The sequence below is a fragment of the Pocillopora damicornis genome, chromosome 3, assembly GCF_964200805.1.
Source record: "Pocillopora damicornis chromosome 3, jaPocDami1.2, whole genome shotgun sequence".
Classification (NCBI taxonomy): domain Eukaryota; kingdom Metazoa; phylum Cnidaria; class Anthozoa; order Scleractinia; family Pocilloporidae; genus Pocillopora; species Pocillopora damicornis.
This window is the reverse complement of record NC_142672.1, coordinates 15,651,938-15,673,883: the sequence shown is the minus strand read 5'-3', so window position 1 is coordinate 15,673,883 and position 21,946 is coordinate 15,651,938. Positions and strand designations below refer to the sequence as shown.

General features: G+C 39.8%; 1 protein-coding gene across 2 annotated transcripts in view; it reads right to left on the bottom strand.

Moving 5' to 3' along the window:
• Positions 1-18: 18 nt before the first annotated feature.
• The window catches only part of LOC113668009 (maestro heat-like repeat-containing protein family member 1), a 33,852-nt gene continuing 11,924 nt past the window's right edge, over positions 19-21,946 (bottom strand). For both annotated transcript variants that reach the window (XM_027183890.2, XM_089201572.1), the window contains 27 exons: positions 20,518-20,659; positions 20,342-20,400; positions 19,380-19,487; positions 18,956-19,075; positions 18,629-18,751; positions 18,042-18,124; positions 17,656-17,722; positions 17,356-17,481; positions 17,150-17,229; positions 16,456-16,591; positions 16,048-16,158; positions 15,827-15,943; positions 15,535-15,670; positions 15,193-15,305; positions 14,639-14,791; positions 13,833-13,987; positions 13,113-13,278; positions 12,764-12,948; positions 6,431-6,568; positions 5,621-5,735; positions 4,910-5,056; positions 4,192-4,380; positions 3,179-3,331; positions 2,557-2,691; positions 1,951-2,053; positions 1,230-1,295; positions 19-1,041 (listed from right to left, as the gene is read on the bottom strand). In XM_027183890.2, coding sequence (XP_027039691.2) covers positions 959-1,041; positions 1,230-1,295; positions 1,951-2,053; positions 2,557-2,691; positions 3,179-3,331; positions 4,192-4,380; positions 4,910-5,056; positions 5,621-5,735; positions 6,431-6,568; positions 12,764-12,948; positions 13,113-13,278; positions 13,833-13,987; positions 14,639-14,791; positions 15,193-15,305; positions 15,535-15,670; positions 15,827-15,943; positions 16,048-16,158; positions 16,456-16,591; positions 17,150-17,229; positions 17,356-17,481; positions 17,656-17,722; positions 18,042-18,124; positions 18,629-18,751; positions 18,956-19,075; positions 19,380-19,487; positions 20,342-20,400; positions 20,518-20,659 — 3,309 coding nt within the window. In that variant the 3' untranslated portion in view covers positions 19-958. The remainder of the gene's footprint in view (positions 1,042-1,229; positions 1,296-1,950; positions 2,054-2,556; positions 2,692-3,178; positions 3,332-4,191; positions 4,381-4,909; positions 5,057-5,620; positions 5,736-6,430; positions 6,569-12,763; positions 12,949-13,112; positions 13,279-13,832; positions 13,988-14,638; positions 14,792-15,192; positions 15,306-15,534; positions 15,671-15,826; positions 15,944-16,047; positions 16,159-16,455; positions 16,592-17,149; positions 17,230-17,355; positions 17,482-17,655; positions 17,723-18,041; positions 18,125-18,628; positions 18,752-18,955; positions 19,076-19,379; positions 19,488-20,341; positions 20,401-20,517; positions 20,660-21,946) is intronic.

The following is a 21,946-nucleotide window of genomic DNA, read 5'->3' as shown; positions in this document are numbered from 1 at the left end:
CAAAGGCAACTAAACAGATTTAATTAAACAAATTTATTGACTATCTTAATCGGAATTCATTCAAATCTTGTCCTAACTACCATACGATTCTACAACTCTATGACCATTGAAACCAAACTTGGGACATGGAAGGAAGTGTGACTTTAAATCCTTTTTCAAATGGAAAAAAACTTACTAGCGATGGTTTTTTTTAACATAATTTCGTATAATTTTCATAGGAACCTCGAAACTTTTCACTTGAGCAAAAATCTATTTCCTATGTGTTGAACCACGTTTACTCAAACTGCTTTATATTCTATCCAAAAAAAGGTTTTATAATTTGTCAAATTTCTAAATTATTGCGAAGAGTCGATTTAATAAATTTCAATCTAATGCAGTCTAAGATGATTAAAGTGTTCCTTTGAGGAACTGCAATATTAGTATCCGGTGGGTGGACTCATAGGTACTTCCGCATTCTTAACTATCGGACTTTTAACCTTGTGGCCAAACTCCGAAATTAACTCATGGAGTAAATGCCAAAGGTTAATTAGTCACGTGTACCAAAACAGCTAAAGAGACAGTCTTAAGGAATAGTGAACTACTCGCCTGAATGCTTTGCTTTGTTGTCTTCTCGAATGAAACCGCCCTAGCAGTCACTAACCGTCACCAGCATGCGACCTTGTTTACCTGTACAAAGACTTTTAGATGGGAACATTGCGGAAATGGCTGCTACTGCTTGTGCAATTGAAACTTAATAAGACACATTGAATGTAAAGAAAAAGGCAGTGGTCTCGCAAGGTCACTTTCTGAGGTCAAATCTTATTAAAATTAATAAATCTCGTCTTTATTTTCGTTCTTTTACCAGTTTACGCAAAATATTCCGAGATAAACCTGTAAAGTAAACGATCTTAATTTCATTAAATCTGTTTTTCTTTGAAATTCATCTATTTTATTTTTAACACTATAATTGTTAGTTTTTTTAGTAGTCATAAAGCAAGCTCATTGCTTCGGCAGCTTTACATCTCACTTGACCTGATGGATCTTTCAGCAAAAGAATCAGAGCTGTAACGGAATAAATAAACACAAATTGCATTAGTTTCACGGATCAGTGTCAGTATATAAGCAACTGCGCACTTACCCCTCCCCTAACCCAACATTAACCCTAACTAGGGTTGGAGGAGGGGTAGGTGCAAAGTTGCCGATCATTTTCACTATACCATCAATGCTTTCAAGCAAATCAAAATTCTTACCCCCACACACATGGTCTTTGGATATTTCACCTCTTCTTTCTTGAGGAAGGTTACCGAGAATAAAACCTGAAATTTATGACAAAGGGGAACAGCCGTTATCTATAAAACTTTATCGTTACTCGAAAGGTTCTTTCTCTCTACGCCCCAATACCAGGACAACAACAAAGAGAACAAGAAAGACGAGACTGCGAAGTTGGGGATGAATATAATAAGGATGGGAAGGGGAAGGAACTAAACTGGATATTCAAAAAGCGTTGTTCTCCAATATAGTCTTACTGGAATTTGGTGCCATACCACAGTGGTTCATCTTTTACAAATCATAACCCTTGGGGTATGTCCAGAAATGCATGCGGTACCGAAGATGGCGAAAATTCGTCAAAATTATCAATTCCATCAAGCTAATTTCGCTTTGATGAATTTGACTGAAATTCACCAAAATCGTCAAATCCTCGAACGTTTCCTTAGTTTGTCGAAATTTCGTCAAATCTGCCATTTTCATCACTGCTTGCCTTTCTGGACATATGAGAGGGGGAAGGAAGGAGTCATAGATACCCTTAAAGCCCCTCCAATCCAAATACCTCCCTAGAGTGATTTGTTTCTTAAAAATTTGGTTATTGTCAGAGGATGGTTTTTTCTTTCCGAATGCCAGAGATTTCTAAATAAACACATTTGTTACAGGGGCTTCCAAATCGGTATCCTCAAATTACGAAGGGTCACTCACCAGTGAGCAACGCCGCATTCGCTTTGATGTCATCTCGAGAACTTTTATAGAATGAAACGCAGCCCATCACGTAAAAATTAATCTTATCAGGAAAATCAACAATCTATAGGGTAAAGAAGAATGTTAGACATTAGAGACTAGCGTAGGAGAGGTGACTAGCGCGGGAGAGGTGACTACCCCGTAAGGATTGATCTACATGGCAAAAAAAGATGAGTGAAAATTTTTAACCCTGCAACACAGGGAAGGTAGATAAGGTCAATGAAACTGGCAAGACTTTGAACACATTACGGAGCATCTTTTAGGAAACACATTTGCAGCGATTGATCCCTGGTTAGATTCCTAGCGATCTCCTAACGAAATATTCTCGAGCAAAATTATGAAATAAGTTTGAACTGGTATGACACAATCTGTAATTTTAACATGTAAAATGCTCCCTAAAATCTGGTATTCAAATAATCAAGCTTGTGAAACAACAGCAGAAAGTCTTAGGGTAAGGAACTTATTTGATGTTGACATACACCAATCGACGGTGTTATATGCTTGACGTTGTTTGAAGACCGTTTACTTTACCATGAAATTGGAGATGAATCAAAAGACTGTACTTACAAGAAGTCTAGAGAGATCGTTCATGAACTCGCCGTAATGAAGATGTCCTTCTTCCAACAAATGTTTTTGGAACATTTTGTTAACAGATTCGGAGCCCATGAGAGGAGCGATGGACCGTAGACAGCCTTTACACGCCTGAGAAACGGACAAGATGTGAAATATAATGTACTTATTGACTGAGTGGGGGGGCCGGACGGGATAATATTTGGCTTGAGGTCATGACGTACGGAACGAGTGCAGCGAGGTCCGTGCTTCATAATGGGGAGCCAAATATTCACAACTTCACAACAAGCCAATGATAACTAAGAACAAATACACCTAAACGAGTACGAGCACGAGAAAGCGCAAGTCTTTTAGAGCGCAGTAAAGTGGATGAAAATTGCCCTGAATAAGTGCCCTCTATTTTGAAATTATTCTAAGGAGGTCAGTGTCTTTCAGCTGTTTTCGACTGTTAACTGTCCGTGAAAAGCGCACGAATTTTAGGTGCTTTTTGGTATGAGGCTGCCATTTGGAAGGACTTTTTTTTATTGACACCAATGCCAGTCAAGGAAAGTGCCGTAACCAGAAGCTATCTCGAGAGCGTTAATCTTTAAAAGGTTATAACGTGAATCCTTTTCTCTACCTTGACGACTTCCACCTCTTCGTTTAAGTGTAACATAACACTTATAAAGTTCGTATGAACTTGCTCCAGGAACGGTGCTTTTGACGGCCCGTCACTGAAACGAGACAATTTACCAAATAAGGTAAAGGCCGCAGCTCGAACAGCATCTTTTTCCTTCAAAATTTAAAAGAAAAATCTGTAAATAATGAATAATAAATATCAAAAATAAATTTAAATTAATTGAAATTTTATATAGGTCAATTCAATAATTCGTAGATATACAAAGTCTTGCAAAAATACGTCCTACGATTCTGTAAAGAATTCCGCTTTGAGAAGCTTGCGTTACTGGAGCGATAAAGATCGCATGCTGGCGAAATACGTCAATATTGACTGTTTATCCATAAAAGAGACCAAAACCTTCAGAATTTCTCCTATAGGCCAGCGTGAATCGGCTGCTTAAACAGAAAATCCCAAAATTTTATTTCAAACAGATATTTCAGTCTCCTGAAATGGCAAAATAGTTGTTCCCCAAAATAAAAATTAGGGACCTTCAGCAGTTAGGACGGCAACGCCAAGAAAAACGTCGATTTGAAAATGAATTTATATTTTTTGATGGAATTTCGCGAATGACTGAATGTGTTTACCATCTCTTACGGCGGCGCAAGTTAACCTCAGTATAACGTATGAGGGCAGCGTTGAGTTCCAAATGGAAACTTAAATAATTTGCCATCGTGGTTTCCTTCCTCAGACCAAGCTTATTTGGGTGATTTCACGTTGTTATTTGCAGAGGACCGCTAAGAAATGTACAGTTTCAAAACGCACGTACTGAGCTATTGTTCTGCCCATTAGATCTTTTGCTTTGCCACGTCCTCGTTGACGTCGCCGTCGTGCTTTGCTAAAGGTCTCTATTGCCAATCCGCTAAAGGAAATCCCCACAAAACGTTCAAAGTAAACCCCCCCCCAAAAAAAAAAGAGAAAAAAAAAGGGGACCAAATTAAGCCATTTGAATGACACTGTTTGATTTTGGGACCCACCTTTTCAAAGCAGGGTCTGATTCTAAGACAAATGTTGATAAGTATTTGCCGCACGTTATTTTCATCCAGTTTTGCCAGAATCTTGGCAAGTCCTGACATTGACTCCAGTGTTATTTCGTCCTCTAGATCATCTTTGTCATCCATACCCGCCATCATCGCAGACAGGATTGTGGTGGAATATTTTTCAAGCTGAAGAATTACAAAAGTTGTCATTTTCAGGCGCAATGACTTATTTCATGGTCAAGAAACACAGTGGGTAAAGGTGGAAAAATTTTAACGAATATCTCGAAACCTCTAGAAGCTGCACTTTCTCTTTTATAAGAAAAAAATATTTAACTGGATTTTGGTTTGCATTGCATTTAACAGCTAACGCTTGTTACTGACTTTCTGAACATTTCTCCTCACGTGATTAACTGTTCTGTCTGGAAATTGATCTCGACTCGGCAATGTACACTATAATTATTGTGGTGTTATCTTTAACCACTCCACTGATTTAAGATCAGATTATCATAGAGGCACCTTCCCTGCAAACTAACAATAACTTAATACCTTCGTTACCGCGCGAATGTTTACGTCCAGGAAATTTCAACGAAAAAAATCACATTTTTTTTAAAGGCGGCCTCCATTCAGCCTCTTCTTTCCGACCACTGGCCACGGACAAGAAGAACTTTGCGGAATAAGACAGTAAATATCAAACTAAATAATGCGTGCGCATTACCTGAGAGTCTTCCACACTGGAAATGTTCCCCAGTCCTCTGATACAGAACTTACGAACCACGTGTGACGTATCCACCAATCGGCCTAGCAGACTATTCATCAGAACTTCTACTACTTCCACTTTACCGCCACATTTCTGGTCAATTAACTGCACGCCATACAAGAACAGAGATAAACAACAACAACAACAAAATTAGCCGCAGCCCCAATAGCACGTCTTTGCCACGCCAAGTATTTGCTTTGTTTGTGATTTTTCCATATTTTTATTAGCGAGGTTGTTTAAAGAATCTCATTTAATTTCAACTACGAGAAAACCAAACAATAACAATCCACATGCACAGGAAAGAAATAAAATAGTTTTGAATGGACCAAGTCTGGCGAGGGACAGATAAAAAAAAAAGCCTTGGCTAGCTTTCTTATTGGCTGACGATTTAAGTCCCGTGTTTGCCTGATCAAAGAAAATTTTTGTACATCGAAAGTTGACGGTTGACCCTGTTAAGACCCGCCTCAAGTAGTTTCTTTGTATTTTTCTCAAGGTTTTGAAGCATTCTTGGTTACATCTTACTTGTCTTACTTTCTAGTTACAAAAGGGCTTTGTTGGAAAACCATATAAAGATCGTAATGTCTGAACGAGCTCGATGGCATTTGATCTGAGGGAGTGCTTCTAAGGGCTAGCTACAAGGATTTTGGCTTTGACAGCCATTTATCATACCTCAGCAATAAACGCTGCTGCTACGATTCTCTGTGCATCGTAGACACTTGACAATATAGGGTTCAGGTGATCAACCACTTTAGGAACTAAATGAGGGACCGCTTTACAGAGGGCCCTAAAACATAGAACAGAGTTACCAAAATTAGTGACTAACTATACGAAGAACTCGCCACGAGCATCAACAATCCTGTGTAAACGATGACTCTGTCCACGTCAAAAATAAGGGCGGATGAAATACTGAGGACATCGCCAATTCAGCCCGGCGCAAGCGCAGAAACTTTACGCTTTTTGCCATTCCAAAGAGAAACAACAATATTTTAATTCCTTGAACAGAAAAACAGCGAGTTTGAACGAAAAAAGGATAGAATACGGCGAATTATCATCAGTGAAAATGAAAATTTTCATTCGTCTTGTATAAGGTTATGCTCGGGAATTTCCAATACTGCCGATTTATGGAGTAAAAATTTATTTTTGAAGGCTGTACAATGTGTAGCTGTGCTGGTGTTAGAATATACAGTGTCGAAAATGTTCCTTTCTGAAGTTAAGATATTGAAAAAATGTGTTCAACAGTTAGTCACTCATAGTATAGCATCATTTAAATCGCTCGCCGCGCTCGTTGATAATTCTTGTTTTTATTCTCTCGGCAAAAACTTCGAATCTTCGCGCCATTGTGCGACAATTAATCCCCTGTTCACCCCAGTGATTATTAAATCCAGAGTTTCAAAATATATAAAAGAATGTATAGTTTAAGTCAGAATAAGAAGGGCTTCACTGTTAATTCTAATGTGATCGAATTATTCCAGTACGTACCTTGCGACAGCACAGACGCCATCAGGGAAAGTTTTTTCATCTCTAAACAACGCCCATCCATGTTCGTCGTCGATCAATTGCATCAGTGTGTCATACTTGCATCTACTGATGAGTTCTTTCATGCATTCGAGTGCAATTCTGTTAAAAAACAAAACAAAACAAAACGAAGACAACTTACTTTTACAGCGCGTCCACTGAAAGATGAATCGAAAGACCACTTAAGCTAAATACTACAGGTTTACACCAAACTTGAATGCACGTTAAATAACTCCCAGATACACAGATATAAAGATGAAAGATGTGTAAATGTATAAACGTGTAAATGTGGTTCGACTGAAGATAAATAAAATAAAAAAATTTAAGTCCAAATATGATAACGACATGAGTAACGACAAAGCTCCATGAAACAGAAATGAACTTACAATTTGTGGCGTAACCAGGTCGGGATGCAAAAACTCTCATGCAAAAGTACCATGGCGCTGGCAAAAACCAACGAAACGACTGCCCTACTTGAGGTCAACTAGCAAATGAAAATTATCTAGGAAAACAACGCTTCTACTGGCTACCGGCGTTACGTAAACCTTACGTAACGTCACGCAAAACCGCTAACTTAATGAATAGAAATAAAAACAAGATAAAATACTTTTGCAATTCTTGATGATAAACAAGTACAAATTCTACTCGCTACATTCCGGCCCCTGAACTAAATTAAGTTCACTTAAAGTATTGGGCGACTAGAATTGAATAATAATTAACATTAGAGTCTCTGAAGTAAGTCCGGTAGTGTTCAAAGTTCATGCACATCTAGTGCACAAATTCAAAGGCCTTTCAGTTTCAATAAACAACACGATAGTCAGGTAAAGTAAGTAGAGTCCTTCGTCGGGAGTAAGCTCTCTTGTTCGAGGAAACAAAGCTTTGAAATTGGCCCTGTGAATGTAGAGGACTTTGTAGCCACCTTGACTGATCGGACAAATCCATTCCTTCCTGGGTAAACTTCGAGGACGCGAGCAAAAGGCCACTGACTGCGGTGAACTCTTTCCTCAGCAATTAAAACCAGGTCACCAACAGCAAAATTACGACGTGGTCTGATCCATTTCTGCCGTTCTCGAAAATTTGGTATATATTCCGATAACCATCTCCAAAACACGTCAGCGAGGTAATGAATCTGCCTCCAGCGACATCAGCAGTTCAAATCATTCTTACTGAAGACTCCTGGCGGCAAATTTAAATTCGATCAAAGAAGTAACAAATGGTTAGAAGTCAATGGTTCTGAATCAATAATTACTGACCCTCATAAAATCCTATTGTTCTCTCTCAGCATTATATCGGCGATTTCAGCCTGAGAAAGTATTCATATTGAAGGGGCGACTGAAATCGTCGATGTAATGCAGAGAGAGAACAGTAGGATTTTATGAGGGTCAATAATTATAATAGTTAATTACTGAGGTTCGCAGCATTATACCCAATAATGCTGCGAACCTCAGTAATTATCTATTAAATAGGACTGCCACGGTTGGTCGGCCATTGAGAATTCCCTGAACTTCTGCCACCAAAGTTCGCAATGCCTCTCCGAAAAAGCAATAGTTGCTTAGGAAGGACTCTTGAGATCTTTCTCACAGAACGAATCACGTGTTCATAGACTCCTCCCACATGTTACGCTCCAGGGGAATTAAACTTTCACTTGATATTCTTCAGGTGTAGGAAAACCTATTTTCTGCTGATTCCAGTTGTTTACAGGCTCACGGATTTCTCTGTCTCCGCTACTTAAGTTCGTACCATTGTCACTTCTTATCATCTTTGGCATTCCTCTTCTGCTGATTTATCTGCGAAGAGTGTTGATAACCGAATCTGTTTCGAGAGACTCGATCACTTCACTGTGGGTTACTCGGATAGCTAGCAAGAGAAAAGACATTCGTAATGCTAAACTGTACTTCAACCTTGCTTCACGTACATCGGACCAAAGAAATCTATAACAACGTTAGAAAACGAGGGTTCATCTGGAATACGCCTGTCGCCAGGTAAATCTGCCATAAATTGTTGGCCCTTTGCAGCATTTTGTTTCCGGCATGTACTCTTTGAACAGTTGCCCGTCCCTTGACAATCCAGTACTTTTGTCTCAAACAGGTAAGGACATATTCTTGGCCTAGATGACCCACCGACTCATGCTTGGTAACATGGTGCTTTGAGGGTAACAGCAATTGATTTTTCGATTGGTGATCCAATGAAGAATTTTGAATCCGACCACCAACTCTCAACATTCCTTCTCCATCCAGAAATGGTCTTAATTTGTTCGCCGAACCAAATGAGCCGATAATCTTCAATTTAAGCTTCTCGGATTCTACTGGACTCGCGTCTAGGAGGGCTGGCACAGCTTCTACCAAAAAGGTGTACTCTCATTCCGTACTCAACAGACTCGCTAGGTAAGTCATCAGCTATTAGACAAGTCTGGACCACCTAGTAGTTGGTCCTTGAGCGATGTCCCTTTGTGTCGCGCTGCGCAGTCAAACACCACTCTCAGTTTCCCAGACTTATTAGGATCGAAGAAGGCATGGTGTGGAAGATGCCAGAGAGGTTTGCCATCGGCATCCAGCTCTTCTTTATGTACTCGTTGGGCGTAGCCCTTTGTGATGTAGTCGTCAATAGTCCTCTTGTAGCTTTCAAACAATTTGGCATCACGAAGAAACTTCTTCACCAGCTGTAATCTTTTAAATGTAAGGATTCTGTTGTTTGCCAATGTGGTTGTTTTCGCCACGGAAGTGCTACTTGGTAATGACCAGACACAAGCTTGGAAGATCCCTCCATTATTCTTCAGCTTGTTCATCTTCTCATAACATAGACACTTTCGTACTTGATATTGAATCGTTAGTTGATATTGATATTGACAAAGTTAGTTGTCCAAAACTTCTCCACTTGCTTTAGAAGGATTTTTTATCATAATTGTGGCTTTCCAAACGTATGAAGTTCACATTCACGCTGTCCTGATCTCCAATTTTCTGGGTTGGTCCTATTATCGTCTAGCCTAGTAACGATCGAATACCCACTGGATCACCTTTATTACCACGTCTCTCTTCGAGAACCCAAAAAGCTTCAGGTGCGTTGCATCCAATGAGTAATCGGACCCCTTCCCCCCTTGTTCTCAATTTCTGGGATTTCAATTCTAGGATTTCAATTCTGTTCAGATGAGGCCATCTGTTTACATCTCGGTCTGCTGGTATGCTTTGCTCGGAAATGTTGAGACGCTTCACTGTCCAAACTTTAGGTACTTCTAAACTTGATCCACTACCAAGCGAGTTGACGATCAGGTTAACCTCGAATCCCGTCCTTGCACTGTTTCTTCTCTCCTGCGTTGTTAGGTAGAAATTCCCACGGATTCTGCTAAATCCTCACTCTTGGATGAGCCTTTTATCGCAAAGAGACACATCGGAACCATTGCTTACCAATGCGTACGTCTCCACTACTTGTCCTGGTTGCTTTCCTTGCACTCTCACAGTGACGACCCTCAAACGTACTTTCCTCCAAACTGCACTAGCGTTACTAGTACTTCCTGGTTTACAGACGCCAGCCCCAATTGCGTGATTCGGGCTGGTGTGGTCTGAAGCGTCTCTCACATTGGATTGGTTGTTAGGGCTAGCTTCCTTGACGTCGTCGTTGTTCGTCCCGTTACTTCGCCTCGTCTGTAAATAACGTTCCGGGGGGTGAAAAACAGTCATGTGTTTTCCAGTACAACCTTCGATGTAACATCCACTCTTCTGCATGCATCCACTTGCAAAGTGTGTCACTTTAAAACAATTGCTACGGCGTTTTGCGTTACGAACTATCTTCATTCGCTCTTCAAAAGGGTCTATTCTTAAACACTTCACAATTCCATCAGTAATTGATGAGGTGCGTCACAAAGCAAACATTTCCCATTCCCACTACGTCTTTGTCTCCAGGTGGGCTGACAATTCTGAATTTCCCTTCCTAGTGGTGCAAAGGAACTGGGTCTTATAGAGTTTCCATGTGCTGCGTAAGAAGTTGCCATTGTATTTTGAGGTCTCGGCCTTCTATCCGATGTATCCTTTTTGCCTTTACCATTTTCGCTGTAAAGCACACCACTCGAGACTGAATTGTTAGCAGCTCGGGCTCTTTTTGAAACGAAACTTGAAAAATGATGCATCCTGGAACGCTGACCGGACTCATGAATGCTTTCAGAAGCTTCTAGCTATCTTGCTTTAAGGTGGAAGGGGAGACGATCGATTATCTTCCTTAAATAATCAGTACTGTTAATTTCACCCAAATATCCAATTGACTCCAGCACCGTTTGACAGTCTTTCAACTGATCTGCAAAGGTCTGTAATCCTTTCCGATCCTTAGGCTTCACAAGTCCACGTGTTGCCTGGTTGATGTGGGCAGTGGCAATTACGAAGGGGTGACCAACGCGATCTTTAAGAACTTTCCTCGCCGTTCGGTACCCCGACGTGGGATCCATGGTGACACAACTCTTGATGGCGTCTTTGCAAGGCCAGTACAATACTGGAGTAGAAAGGTCTGCCTTTCACCCTCATCTGACGTATTCTTCTTAATGTTGTTTTCAAATGATCGCATGAAACTCCAGATTCGAGGGGTTTTACACTTAAGCGGGAACTTCAACGCTGTCTGCTTTTTGTTTTTGAAGCACTGTGATGACCTAAAGAATCTCTTGGTCGAATGTCGTCCAACGATAAAAATGTCTGTACAGTAAAGCTAGCAATCCATTCTTCGACGCCTTGATTGAATTTGAATTTATCATTAACACGACTTTCAAACTTCAGAGTTGCCCACCGTATCTCTTCCATATTATCGAGGCTTTCCATATAGGAAATATGCCGCTTGTTCCTAATTTGCAAATACTGCATGGATATTTAAAGAAAGCGACAAAACTTTTGAGTTTGCAAAAAATGTTTCGACAGAAACTTCTGTCATCTTCAGTTAATTACTGTACAAAGCGTTGAAAGTTGAATTATATAGTAAGTAGAACAATGCTAATTATGATAAATAGTGACAACAAGAAAAGAGGTAAGCATGAAAGTGTGAGAATTAAAAAGATAGTTTTAGATTTACATGGTGTAATTGTTGATTCAAAGATGTTTGTTCTCCTTGAATATGACTAACCTCTTTTATCTTTAGCTGAAAACCGGTAGAGGCGTAATCTAAAACATGGAAGTTATCTGCTGGACACAAAGCGCGACAGTGCGGAGAATCTTTCAAATGCCTGAAAAACTACGTGGATAACTTTAAGATTGTTGTTGACGAGTTCCCTGTTCTGCTTGTTAAGGAGTAAAATTTCAGTTTCTCTAAAAAGAGAAATGAGATGAACTCTTGATAACCAGCACGCGAACGCCGTTTACTTTTTCTAACGTTCGCCGTTACAGGAGTGTCATCAGCGAAAACCCTAGAGCGGGCGTTGCCGCATCAATTGTCTTGCTTTCTATTCCAATATCATTTTCCGGAAAGAAATCACCGGTGCCATCCATATTCAATACATGCACAAAATTTCGAATAAAGTGTAGCTAAATACTACAGGTTTACGCTAAACTTGAATGCACGTTAATAACTTCCAGATAGATAAATGTAGAGATGAAAGATGTGTAAATGTGTAAACGTGTAAATGTGATTCGACTGAAAATTAATAATAAACACAAATTTTCAAGTACAAAAATGATAACGAAAAGAATAACAACAAAGCTCCATGAAACAGAAATGAACTTACAATTTGTGGCGTAACCTGATCCGGTGGCAAAAACGCTTAAACAAAAGTACCACGGCGCTTGCAAAAACCAACGGAACGACTGCCCTAGTTGTGGTCAACTAGCAAATGAAAATATCTAGCAAAAATGCCTATACTGGCCACCGGCGTTAAGTAAACCTTAAATAGCCTCATGCAAAAACGCGAACTCGATGAATAGAAATAAAAACAAATACAAAATACTTTCGCAGTTCTTGATGATAAACAAATGCAAATTCTAGTTGCTTCAACCTCAGCATTTGAAAGTCCCTAATTGCCGCAATTTAAAGCCTGCACGCACTTTTCCAACACAAATTTTCGCTTAGCACTTTTTCTCTTATATTCCCGCCCACGACCCCATAATGACTGAATTTACATAATTCTTACAAATCGTGCTCTTATAACCTGCAAGCGTGCGCGAGTAATCCAAGACTAGCAACTTACACCTTAAAGAATACCATTGAATAGACGGGGTTCAGAACTGCGCTGGCAGCTAACGCTGGATCTGTTCAGTATGAGGTTTTATCATATCACCACAAAGAAGTGTTTGCGGTGGCAACTTTATATTACAACATAAGAGGAGGACTTACGCCAAAGGGTCCACTTTTGGTCCCTTCTGCTTGTCTTTTCCTGAAGACTGAGGCGGCTCAGGAGGTAGCAGGTCCACCGAGGTACCTAGACGTACCAGGGCCATGGAGAAGAGCCGAGGAAAATGCTCCAAGACCACTTCGCCATTCTCTTCCGAACGCAACATCTCAGTCAAACCACATGTGATCTGTCGGAGGGAACGTCACTCGGCGTCAGCGTCACTTTTGAGACACGATTGTCACTCTTTCATTAGCTTACGATAACGGTAAAAAAAACAAATAACAATAAAAAATAATTGCTGCCCAGAAGTGTGCACCTGTCACTTAAGATCAGGAACGTATCATAGCTCACCGCAGTAGGCTGTGCAGTCGCTACTCTGATAGTTTCCTTTTTGTTTTTAGGGTTTGGTTTCTCTTGGTATGGCAAAGACCTCACAGATAAATCCAGAATGTAGTCGAATATGCTAAGGGATAGGTTCGACTCGCCGGCCATTGTTTTCCAGATATCCAGCACGTGCCTAAAACAACAGAGCATTGATAAATACAGCAAGTGTAAATCCTGTCTTAGCATACATGACACGAAAAGGGATTGCAAGGGGTTGGAAGAAAAATGAAAATTATACTCTAGAAAGTTTTGTTTGAGAAGTGTCCTAGACAATTTTTTTTTGCTGTAGTCTGATCGGACAGGTAAGAGTGGTCCTGCACGAATCTGTTGTCGGTAGCAACGACTGACGTTTTGACATGGTGAGTGGAAGTCATCATCAGAGTCAATTTTCCTATGATGTCTGAATTTTTTATCAAAACTTACTCCTGCAAACTTAGCTTTAGTACCTTCTGTTTATGTCAACTTATCCTTGAAATAACGGGGTCATTTTGGAGTAATCTGGCTAGATACCATTCCACTTCAAGGGCAAGTTTAGAACTTTAAAAAAATCGTAGCTTTCCAATTTGGAAAGAGATAAGATCTCTCTTACTTAAAATTATCAATTATTCATACTTTAACGTACGGATATCGACATTTCGTTAACGAGGCATACTTGAGTTAAAAATAAATACCAACTCTTAGGCTTACTGATCATAAGGTAAGGGAAACTCTAGAAGTCCCGTGAGAACAGGAACTAGATGATGCGACGCGAGCGTTCTGAATACGCGAAGAGTTCCCGTCCTGGTCTGTGCGTGTGTGATGTTCATAAGACTGGTATGGAGTTCCTTCACCAGATTACCAACCTACGAATGAGAATTTTGTTGAGTCGTGATTAATAACTGTTAAAAGAATGAAAATGAAATGATACAAGCGATGTAATAATATTCTTATTTCAGACAATGTTCTCTTTCACAAGTGTTTCAGTCCAGTAGCAGCACAGATGGGAGCTTTCTGATGAAAGTGAGTTTATGACATGCTGCGGATTTTCTTCCAAATTACACAGTACTCACTGTTATCGTAGTATTGGCGAGCCCACATAAGTTTTGAAAACGATTCAACAGGAAACTAATATCACTTGATCACTACTTAAATAAAACCTAGAGGTAAAAAAAAGGGGAAAAAACCCTCTTTAAATTCTTCTATTTTCTTTAATCGGTTTAATCTTATCGCTATCAACAATGACACAAAAGTAAAATGCCTCAAGAACTTTTACGAACGTTGTAGCTTGTACTTATACGCTTTGTTTTCCATCTTAATCATTATCAAACAAATAAAACATTTTATTTTGAGTTCTTTCCCTAATGTTAAAGAGTCTTTGTGAAAAGGTGTTCAAGCAGGATCGCTTTCCATCGCTTTATCGACTCCGGTATTTATTCCTCCCGGGACGTGGGCGCCATTTCTCGAACAGCGGCTAGTTGCTACTGTTCTAGTTGATCTATTCAGTCAATGCTTACATCTTTCCTTATTTCTTGTCCTCTTATCCTGATAATGCTGTTGAGTACGACACATGAACCACTTGAACTGTGAGATTGACAGTCTGTTAAACCTTCCAACAAAGTGAGCACGAATGACGACATATGCTCGCTCTGAAGTTTTTTCGCGACAACCTGGGACGAAAAAGACACAATAATGTGAACTACATGACCAGCTTAATCATCGGGCAGAATGCGTGGACATCATTAATTATTCATAACCGATAACGCGGCGAATTCATACGCGACCTCGCTTGGAAGGACCGCTAAATTAGAGAAGAATTGGCCAAAATTAGCCCACGAGGCTTAGCAAAACTCACTTTCTGAGTTTTAGAAGTGCTTACTTCTAATCAACGCACGGCTTTTTGAAGATTAAAGATGTATCTACAAAAAGCACCTAAAATGAACGATTTTTACGAAGTAGAAGCATTATCCTTTTGTACTTGGAAATACTTAAAAGTCGGTTATAATTATAGCCTCACTTTGAAATCTTTTCTATGAAATTTGCATCGCCGGATTGGAAGAAAGAAATTCACCTTAGACAAGTCACTAGCGACGCTAAACAGAATGTTGGGATCATCTTCTGTTACTCTTTTTTTGAGAGTCGGTAATGCATCGACCAGTTCATCCTTACTCTCCAGAGAATAACCTGAAATCATCAAACACAACATCAGATTAATTATACAATAAAGAAACACGCGATTCTACGAGCAGTTACAAAGGAGATATACTGGCATCTCTTTGGTTTTTTGCTTTCGATAACTTCTCCACTGCTGTCGTTTATCGACTACTAACATGACAATGATTAGCGTTTTGAAATTCCTTGAGCCGGCGTACTTGTTCAGGGAAGAGATAAAGTTACGAAACGTCGAGAATACCTTCAAAACGCGCAGCTATTTTCAGCACACACTGTACACAGTCCACCGCTGTTTGTCGGATAATTATGACCGGATCTGTACAACGGGGAATGAGGCGAGCCAACAAAGGACCAGCCATGCTAAACGAAGTAGTTTTCTTTAGAAAAAAGAAGTTCACCTTTGTTAGAGTGAGACAGAGAATAAGAAAACGCTCAGCAAAAACAAAAAAAAACCACTCAATCAGAAAAAGCCGTAATCTTTTCCATTCGAAGCTGTTTTTAAACATTTTGTAACATTCCATATTGGTACTTACCCCTCCCACGGTCAGTAGCATGTTGTCGCGGAATGCCTGCAGTAGAGCGAAAATAGTATCCACCGCCCGCTCACGTTCAACACTAACTGTGGACACTAGCCAGGGCTCTTGAATGTGCTATGATCAAACAGAATCCCAACATAAACAAATGACTTGCTTGTAACACCCGAGACCAATGCTGCATTTGCAAGGTCTCGCTTCACTAGTAAAATTAAACCTACTTTAAAAATGTTCTCAAGTGTAGGTGGGACTGGATCTTGAAGGAGTAGTCCTTTCAATAGCTTTTGCAAACTCTCCAGTGCCTGTTTTAGTAAAACATTGGGATCTTTCTCCTGTTAAGGAAAAAAATAATCGATATATCAAGAAACAATAAAGCGTGGAATGTGAATGTCTGTTTGAGACTAAGATGATAATGGAAGCAACTGGCAACTTCAACATTAATTAACGAGTAGGAGGAAAGAAAAGAAATTATGTCTTTTTTATTAAAGTTGACAGTTGATCAGATTTCAGAGAAAATACTATTTCAGTCTCCGCAACAAAAGCACCTTAATTCAAATGAACATCCTCTCTCCTTTTGTTAAATCAAAATGGAATATTCTCGGGTAACAACGATTGCCCAAAGTGCTTACCGCTTCGATTTCAACTTTGTGGTGTTTTCCTGTAGGGGAAGTAGATCGTTCTCCACTGTGTACTGCAAATACACAGTCCGTGCTTGTTTTAACAATCTCAAAAACCTCAGCATCTGTGAATCTGGGATTAAGTTTCCTAATATTCAGTTAAGAAAATGTGAGTCAAAGAAAACCAATAGCCGAGTTTCAGCCACTTATTCCAAATCCGGGTGGAAGCCTCGGGAATTATACTTAAAGCCTAATAGCACCACTAAGGCGATACACCTCCTGATCTCTAAAATGCTTCATATGAAAGTCTCCTAAAATTTTTGTTCACCACACACGACTCCAAAGATACAGTCTGTCCCAAACGGTAAGAAAGAACTTAAGGAAAAATTTAAAAGAATCATGTTGCCTCTCTCCACCCCAGGAGTATAAATAGGTCCAATCGAATTATCAGATAAGGCTAATGAAATGCTTGGAGTTAACCTTGCGCTGGACCGGCATCCCATCCAGGGAAGGGGTAGTAATACTTCTAGTCGCTTCTTGCCGTGGAAGCCGGGATAAGCTCCGGCTGAATGGGACACTTGACTCAGACTTTAGTTAAGACTTTACTTTGGGAGAGTCTCATGGGAACACATTCAACACGATTGAAGATTTTACTTAATCTCGATAAGAAAACTGCAATAGGCTTCAACAAAACGTCAAAGGATACGTTAAACTCGCGCATGCGTCCATCGCCAGGGCACGAGTCTCTGTTGTGACAATGGATGGCGGTTCTGCTTTCATGTACGCCTACACAAAAGAGTCCTTATTACAATTTGGCACTTACAATTCTCATAACTCCTTATTAATTCTACTAAGTCTGATAAAATGTTTGATTATATTTGCTACTGATTTGCAATCTTCTCCAGAACCCACCAACATGTGATTGATAAGTTCCTTTCGTTTCGTGAAGATAAACTCTGGTTGCTGTAGTCGACCAGGTTCCAGTGCTTTTCCGATGAGCTCGGTTGCTCGAATGAGGTTCTGTTTGACGTGCATGTCCTGAGAGAGTCGAAAAATTAATGGTAAAAGATGCTACTCAAATATGAAAGTATTTATACACATTGTTTCAACAGATATATTATCACTGAGGATGCAAAAATGTGTCAAATGAGCCATCAATGATGGTGGGAAACAGCACACATCATGAAGATTCTAAACCGAAGTCATATTTACCTTCACGTTTCCATAATGACGACTAATGACTCGAAAAATATTGGTCTCTAGCCTGGACGTTATCAAACTGAAAAGAGATTAGGAAAAACTTAAGGTCTTCCCTTAGTGCTGTTAACGAAACGAGGGGAAAAATAGTTGAGCATTTATATCAAAGATTAAAATGTAACGTCAGCATTACAACTCCAATACATCTAATGTAATGCTGATTGGACCGATTGTGAACATGTTTACAGTTCAGACAACCCACGTTGATGACAGCTGTTCTGTTTTGGTTCCTGCATAACTGAATCGTACATGTAATGTATTGAAGTCCAAATTCAATACACTACACGTCGACGATCCGAAAAGTGAAGCAAAAAAAAGGATGTAAATATAAATTTACTAACCCTGGTGGACCGTACAGAACCGTGTATCCATAGCATAACATCACTGTGCTCTTTATTTTTTCTGTTTCAGAATCGGATTTGTCCTAGGGGGAAAAAGAATAAGGTTACAGGAAGTTAACTTGTTTTGACCATGTTTAATGACGATATTATCGATTTCCAGCTTTTGCTCACTGCACACGCCTCTTTCCCAGGCGCCTCTCTGCTAGAAAGATCGTGAACGCGCAAAGGAGGAAGAGAAACTGACGTCATTTTGTTTCTTCCTTCTACGGTCATTTGCGCCATGAACTCGTCACCAGTCGCTCGTAGGTTTCATGACACGACTGGATAGGAGGAGACCGATTTGCTAACGTTTGAGAAACAAGTGCATTATTTTTCAACCAATCATGACAACGAAACTTTTCCTTTAACCAAAACGTGAACCAAAAGGAATTCCCGCTATTTTCAAGCTAAGTGGCCTCATGTAATTCAATAAATATGCATCATGGCTTAATATGTTGGATCGAAAAACGAACAAAATCAATCCTTATATCTTATGTGGATACGACCCTTTGCTCAATTGTAGTCAGTGATTTTTACTTCAATCATACCTTCATAAAACTCAAGATTCCTGAAGATTTTTTGGACATCTCGTTTTTAGACACCTGCTCCAGTTTAAGTAACACTTGGTCAAGATTAGTACTGGCAGAAAATCCGATGCCTATTGCACAGCCCTGGAATGATAATAAAGAAAAAAATAAAAGTAAATTATGTTTCCGAACATAGATATTTTAGCATCACAGACTCACTACTTTGAGCGCCTCATTAAGGGCACCGGCAGTTTTGGTGCTACAAGTTCTGTAGAAAAAACTGCATCTAAGTAAAATTGGAACTCAAGGCTTAAAAACATTGTCTTCATGAAAAGACATTAATCTCACCTCTCTCTCTAGTTGACTTGAATGCTTCACTGAACTAAACATAATGTTTAGGTGATTTTGAACAAAATCTTTGTTTCCCACTTTGTTCAGAACAACACCAAGGCTCTTAAAGAGGAAGTTCTGTGGACGAGAAAAAAAAAGGAAAAAGAAAAACGCTATGGGTAACATGACGCAAAATCATAAAAATTATGTGAAACACCTCTCTACCCCTCCCCCCCTCCATCACTGGCCCACTGAGAGCTCTAGGTATAGTAGGAAATAAACTTAGCTTATATGGTATGCGTCTCGCATACTACTGGGATCGGCAATGAGAAATAACAGAGTTTGAGATTGATCCTCGAATGAAATATCATGATATTCATCTATGACGAAAGAACGTAAAGAAAAACTCCGAACGCTGATGAGAGTGTAGCACATACACTACCTTCTCTTCTGGGAAGTTTGTATATAGTGATATCTGTTTTGCCATTTCTGTTCCGAGCGAACGCACCCATTCCTCAGAATCCACTTCATCAACACTCTTCGAAACAAACTGAAAACAGGAAGAAAAGGCAAATATCTATAACTCTCAAACATTTCTTAAGTTAACCCTTTACCCTTTCGAGTGATAAGCATCTATATTCTCCCCAGAGTATCATTCCTGGATCAAACATTACGATCATAAGAATGAAGTAAACGATCGCGAACCCAAGTAGCTCTTGATCGTTAAACAAATTCTCCTTGTAAGGACAGTAGGAAATATAAAGGGAACAGTATGGAGAAACGATTGTCCTGTTGAAATGGTTCCACTCTAGGGAATATTCTTCTCAAACTGATGTTTGGTTTACAGGTAAGAGAGGACCAAATAAGTGAAAAAGTAAACTTGTTTATGATATCTCTAAATTTAAGTTTGCTGAATGTATTTAGAGTAAACTCTCGGCCCCAAGAGTCTCGGTCACTCGTGGCAGTTTATGTAAGGATTAAAGGATTAGCCTCAATGTTTAAATAGAAAACAACAAAAGGATAAGTCATTTCTGAATTCTGCTCAGATCTCCCTTAATAAAAAGGATCTAAACGCTAATGACTTCAGTGGTATCACCGTTAAAAAAAAAAGGCTTCACCAGGAATTCAGTATTCTTCTTTAAATTCGCTTTGCGATTGGTCAGGAAAACTCACACCACTATCTCAACCAATCAGATGCAAAACCAATCACAACTTGGTCGCTCGCGTTTTCCCGCGCTTTGAGCAATTTGGTGGGTTTTACTTTGAGTCCTCATTGGCCGCTAAAGGTATTTTCCTTTCTTCTGATTGGCCATTGTGATTATTTTGGGTTTGGTTTTACGACACTCAATCTAAAAGCGCTCAGCCTCCTCCTAATATCTCTGTCTTCCATCACGTTTCACTCACCTTCAGTACTAAGTCCTCCCAAGCTTTTTGACTCCATTTTTCTTTATCTTCCGTGTTTTCTGCAAAGACAGAGTAATAACATTACGCATATCCAACGAACACATAAATTACCCCAAAATCGAAGTGTCGGGTTAAACTTTGATCAATGATGCACATTTCTTGAAGTTTTGACGCACCTTCTAAATACTGCATGAGTTTAGGAATCACCGTGTCCCACATCTCTACCAAGTTAGGTTGTAGAATGGGTGCAAGAACCTTAAGAAGCTTCAGCACGTTATCCCCTCGACCACTTCCCGGCAGAGGACATCCTGCCATTACCTGTGAACAACAATAGGGTGTAAAGTGGTGATGAAAAGAATTAAACTGCATTTACAAATGAGGTTTAACTCAAAGTGAGCGCAGGTGACTTTTGCCTAAATTAATATTGTAAAGCTTCAGGTAGACTACGAGAAAGGCCTCATTTCATGTTTTTGTTGCGTTATTCCGGCCAGTGGGAAAGGAAAGAAACACGTAGGTAGTGGAAGTGAAACTACACTATGCGATATTTTTGGCCACGGAATAAACAACTCCTCCTCGCCTAGAAATAAGTACAATTTATTTTAACTCCTCTCCGGTGTAAACGACGTAGGTTGAAACTAAAATAACAAACAATTACAAAAGTTACACAATATATGATACGAAGAAATAACAACCAACACGACGGAAAGAGGACTAGAAAACACTTACATTTTTACGGCCACAGAAAAGACCAGTATTGATACAGAAAAATGCTAAGGCCAAAAAAAATAAAAGAAAGGGACGAGCGAAAACGGCGATACGTTATTGAACTGCGCTTAACGCGAAAAACGAGAGGAAAGGCATATTACTGCTTTATGTACATCGATAAATAATGCGAGGTAGCAATAGGGAGGTAATAACGTGGCAATAAAATGACAAAAAAAGGCATTTATGAAACAATAAGTGTGAACGTTGGCTAGTCACGGGGTGAAAGACTTAAATAATAGACTTTGAACACGTGAAGAATCCAACAGGAAAAAAATGTCGCACTTGGAACTTACATACCGGCCCCTAAGTGCGGAGTGCGTGCGAGGCACTTATATTATAATTGAATTAGTTCTAAGTGTCTCTTTCAATAGTCCTCGATTAAATGCAGTCATAGGATACACGAAAGTCATTTGGCGGGAAAGCTCAAGCTTCCAAAAGCAGGCAAAGTTTATCAATCGATCTCTCCACAACAGCTCTCTTTACTTTCACCTCGGCACGCCGAACCAAACCTTTCTTGCAGGTGAGAACTTCGATAACCCTACCGAGAGGCCACGTGTTGCGAGGTGAATTTTCCGCGCTGATCTCCAGCAAAGCGATGTCCATTTCTGTCTGCTCTAGAGCAGGAGCAGATATTCTCTAAATCATCGTTGCACTTGTCTCCACCTGGGTCGCGACAAAGAATCTTCCTTTTGGAATAATCCAGGGGGCATCTGAGGTTCTGATTGCAAAAGAAGCAAATGGTTAGGTGTCAAAAGCTCCGGGTCTTGTGAATCACTTGAAACTATCTTGCAGGTAGTGACTCATATGGGGGTTAAATATCCACTTGATATTCTTCTGTAA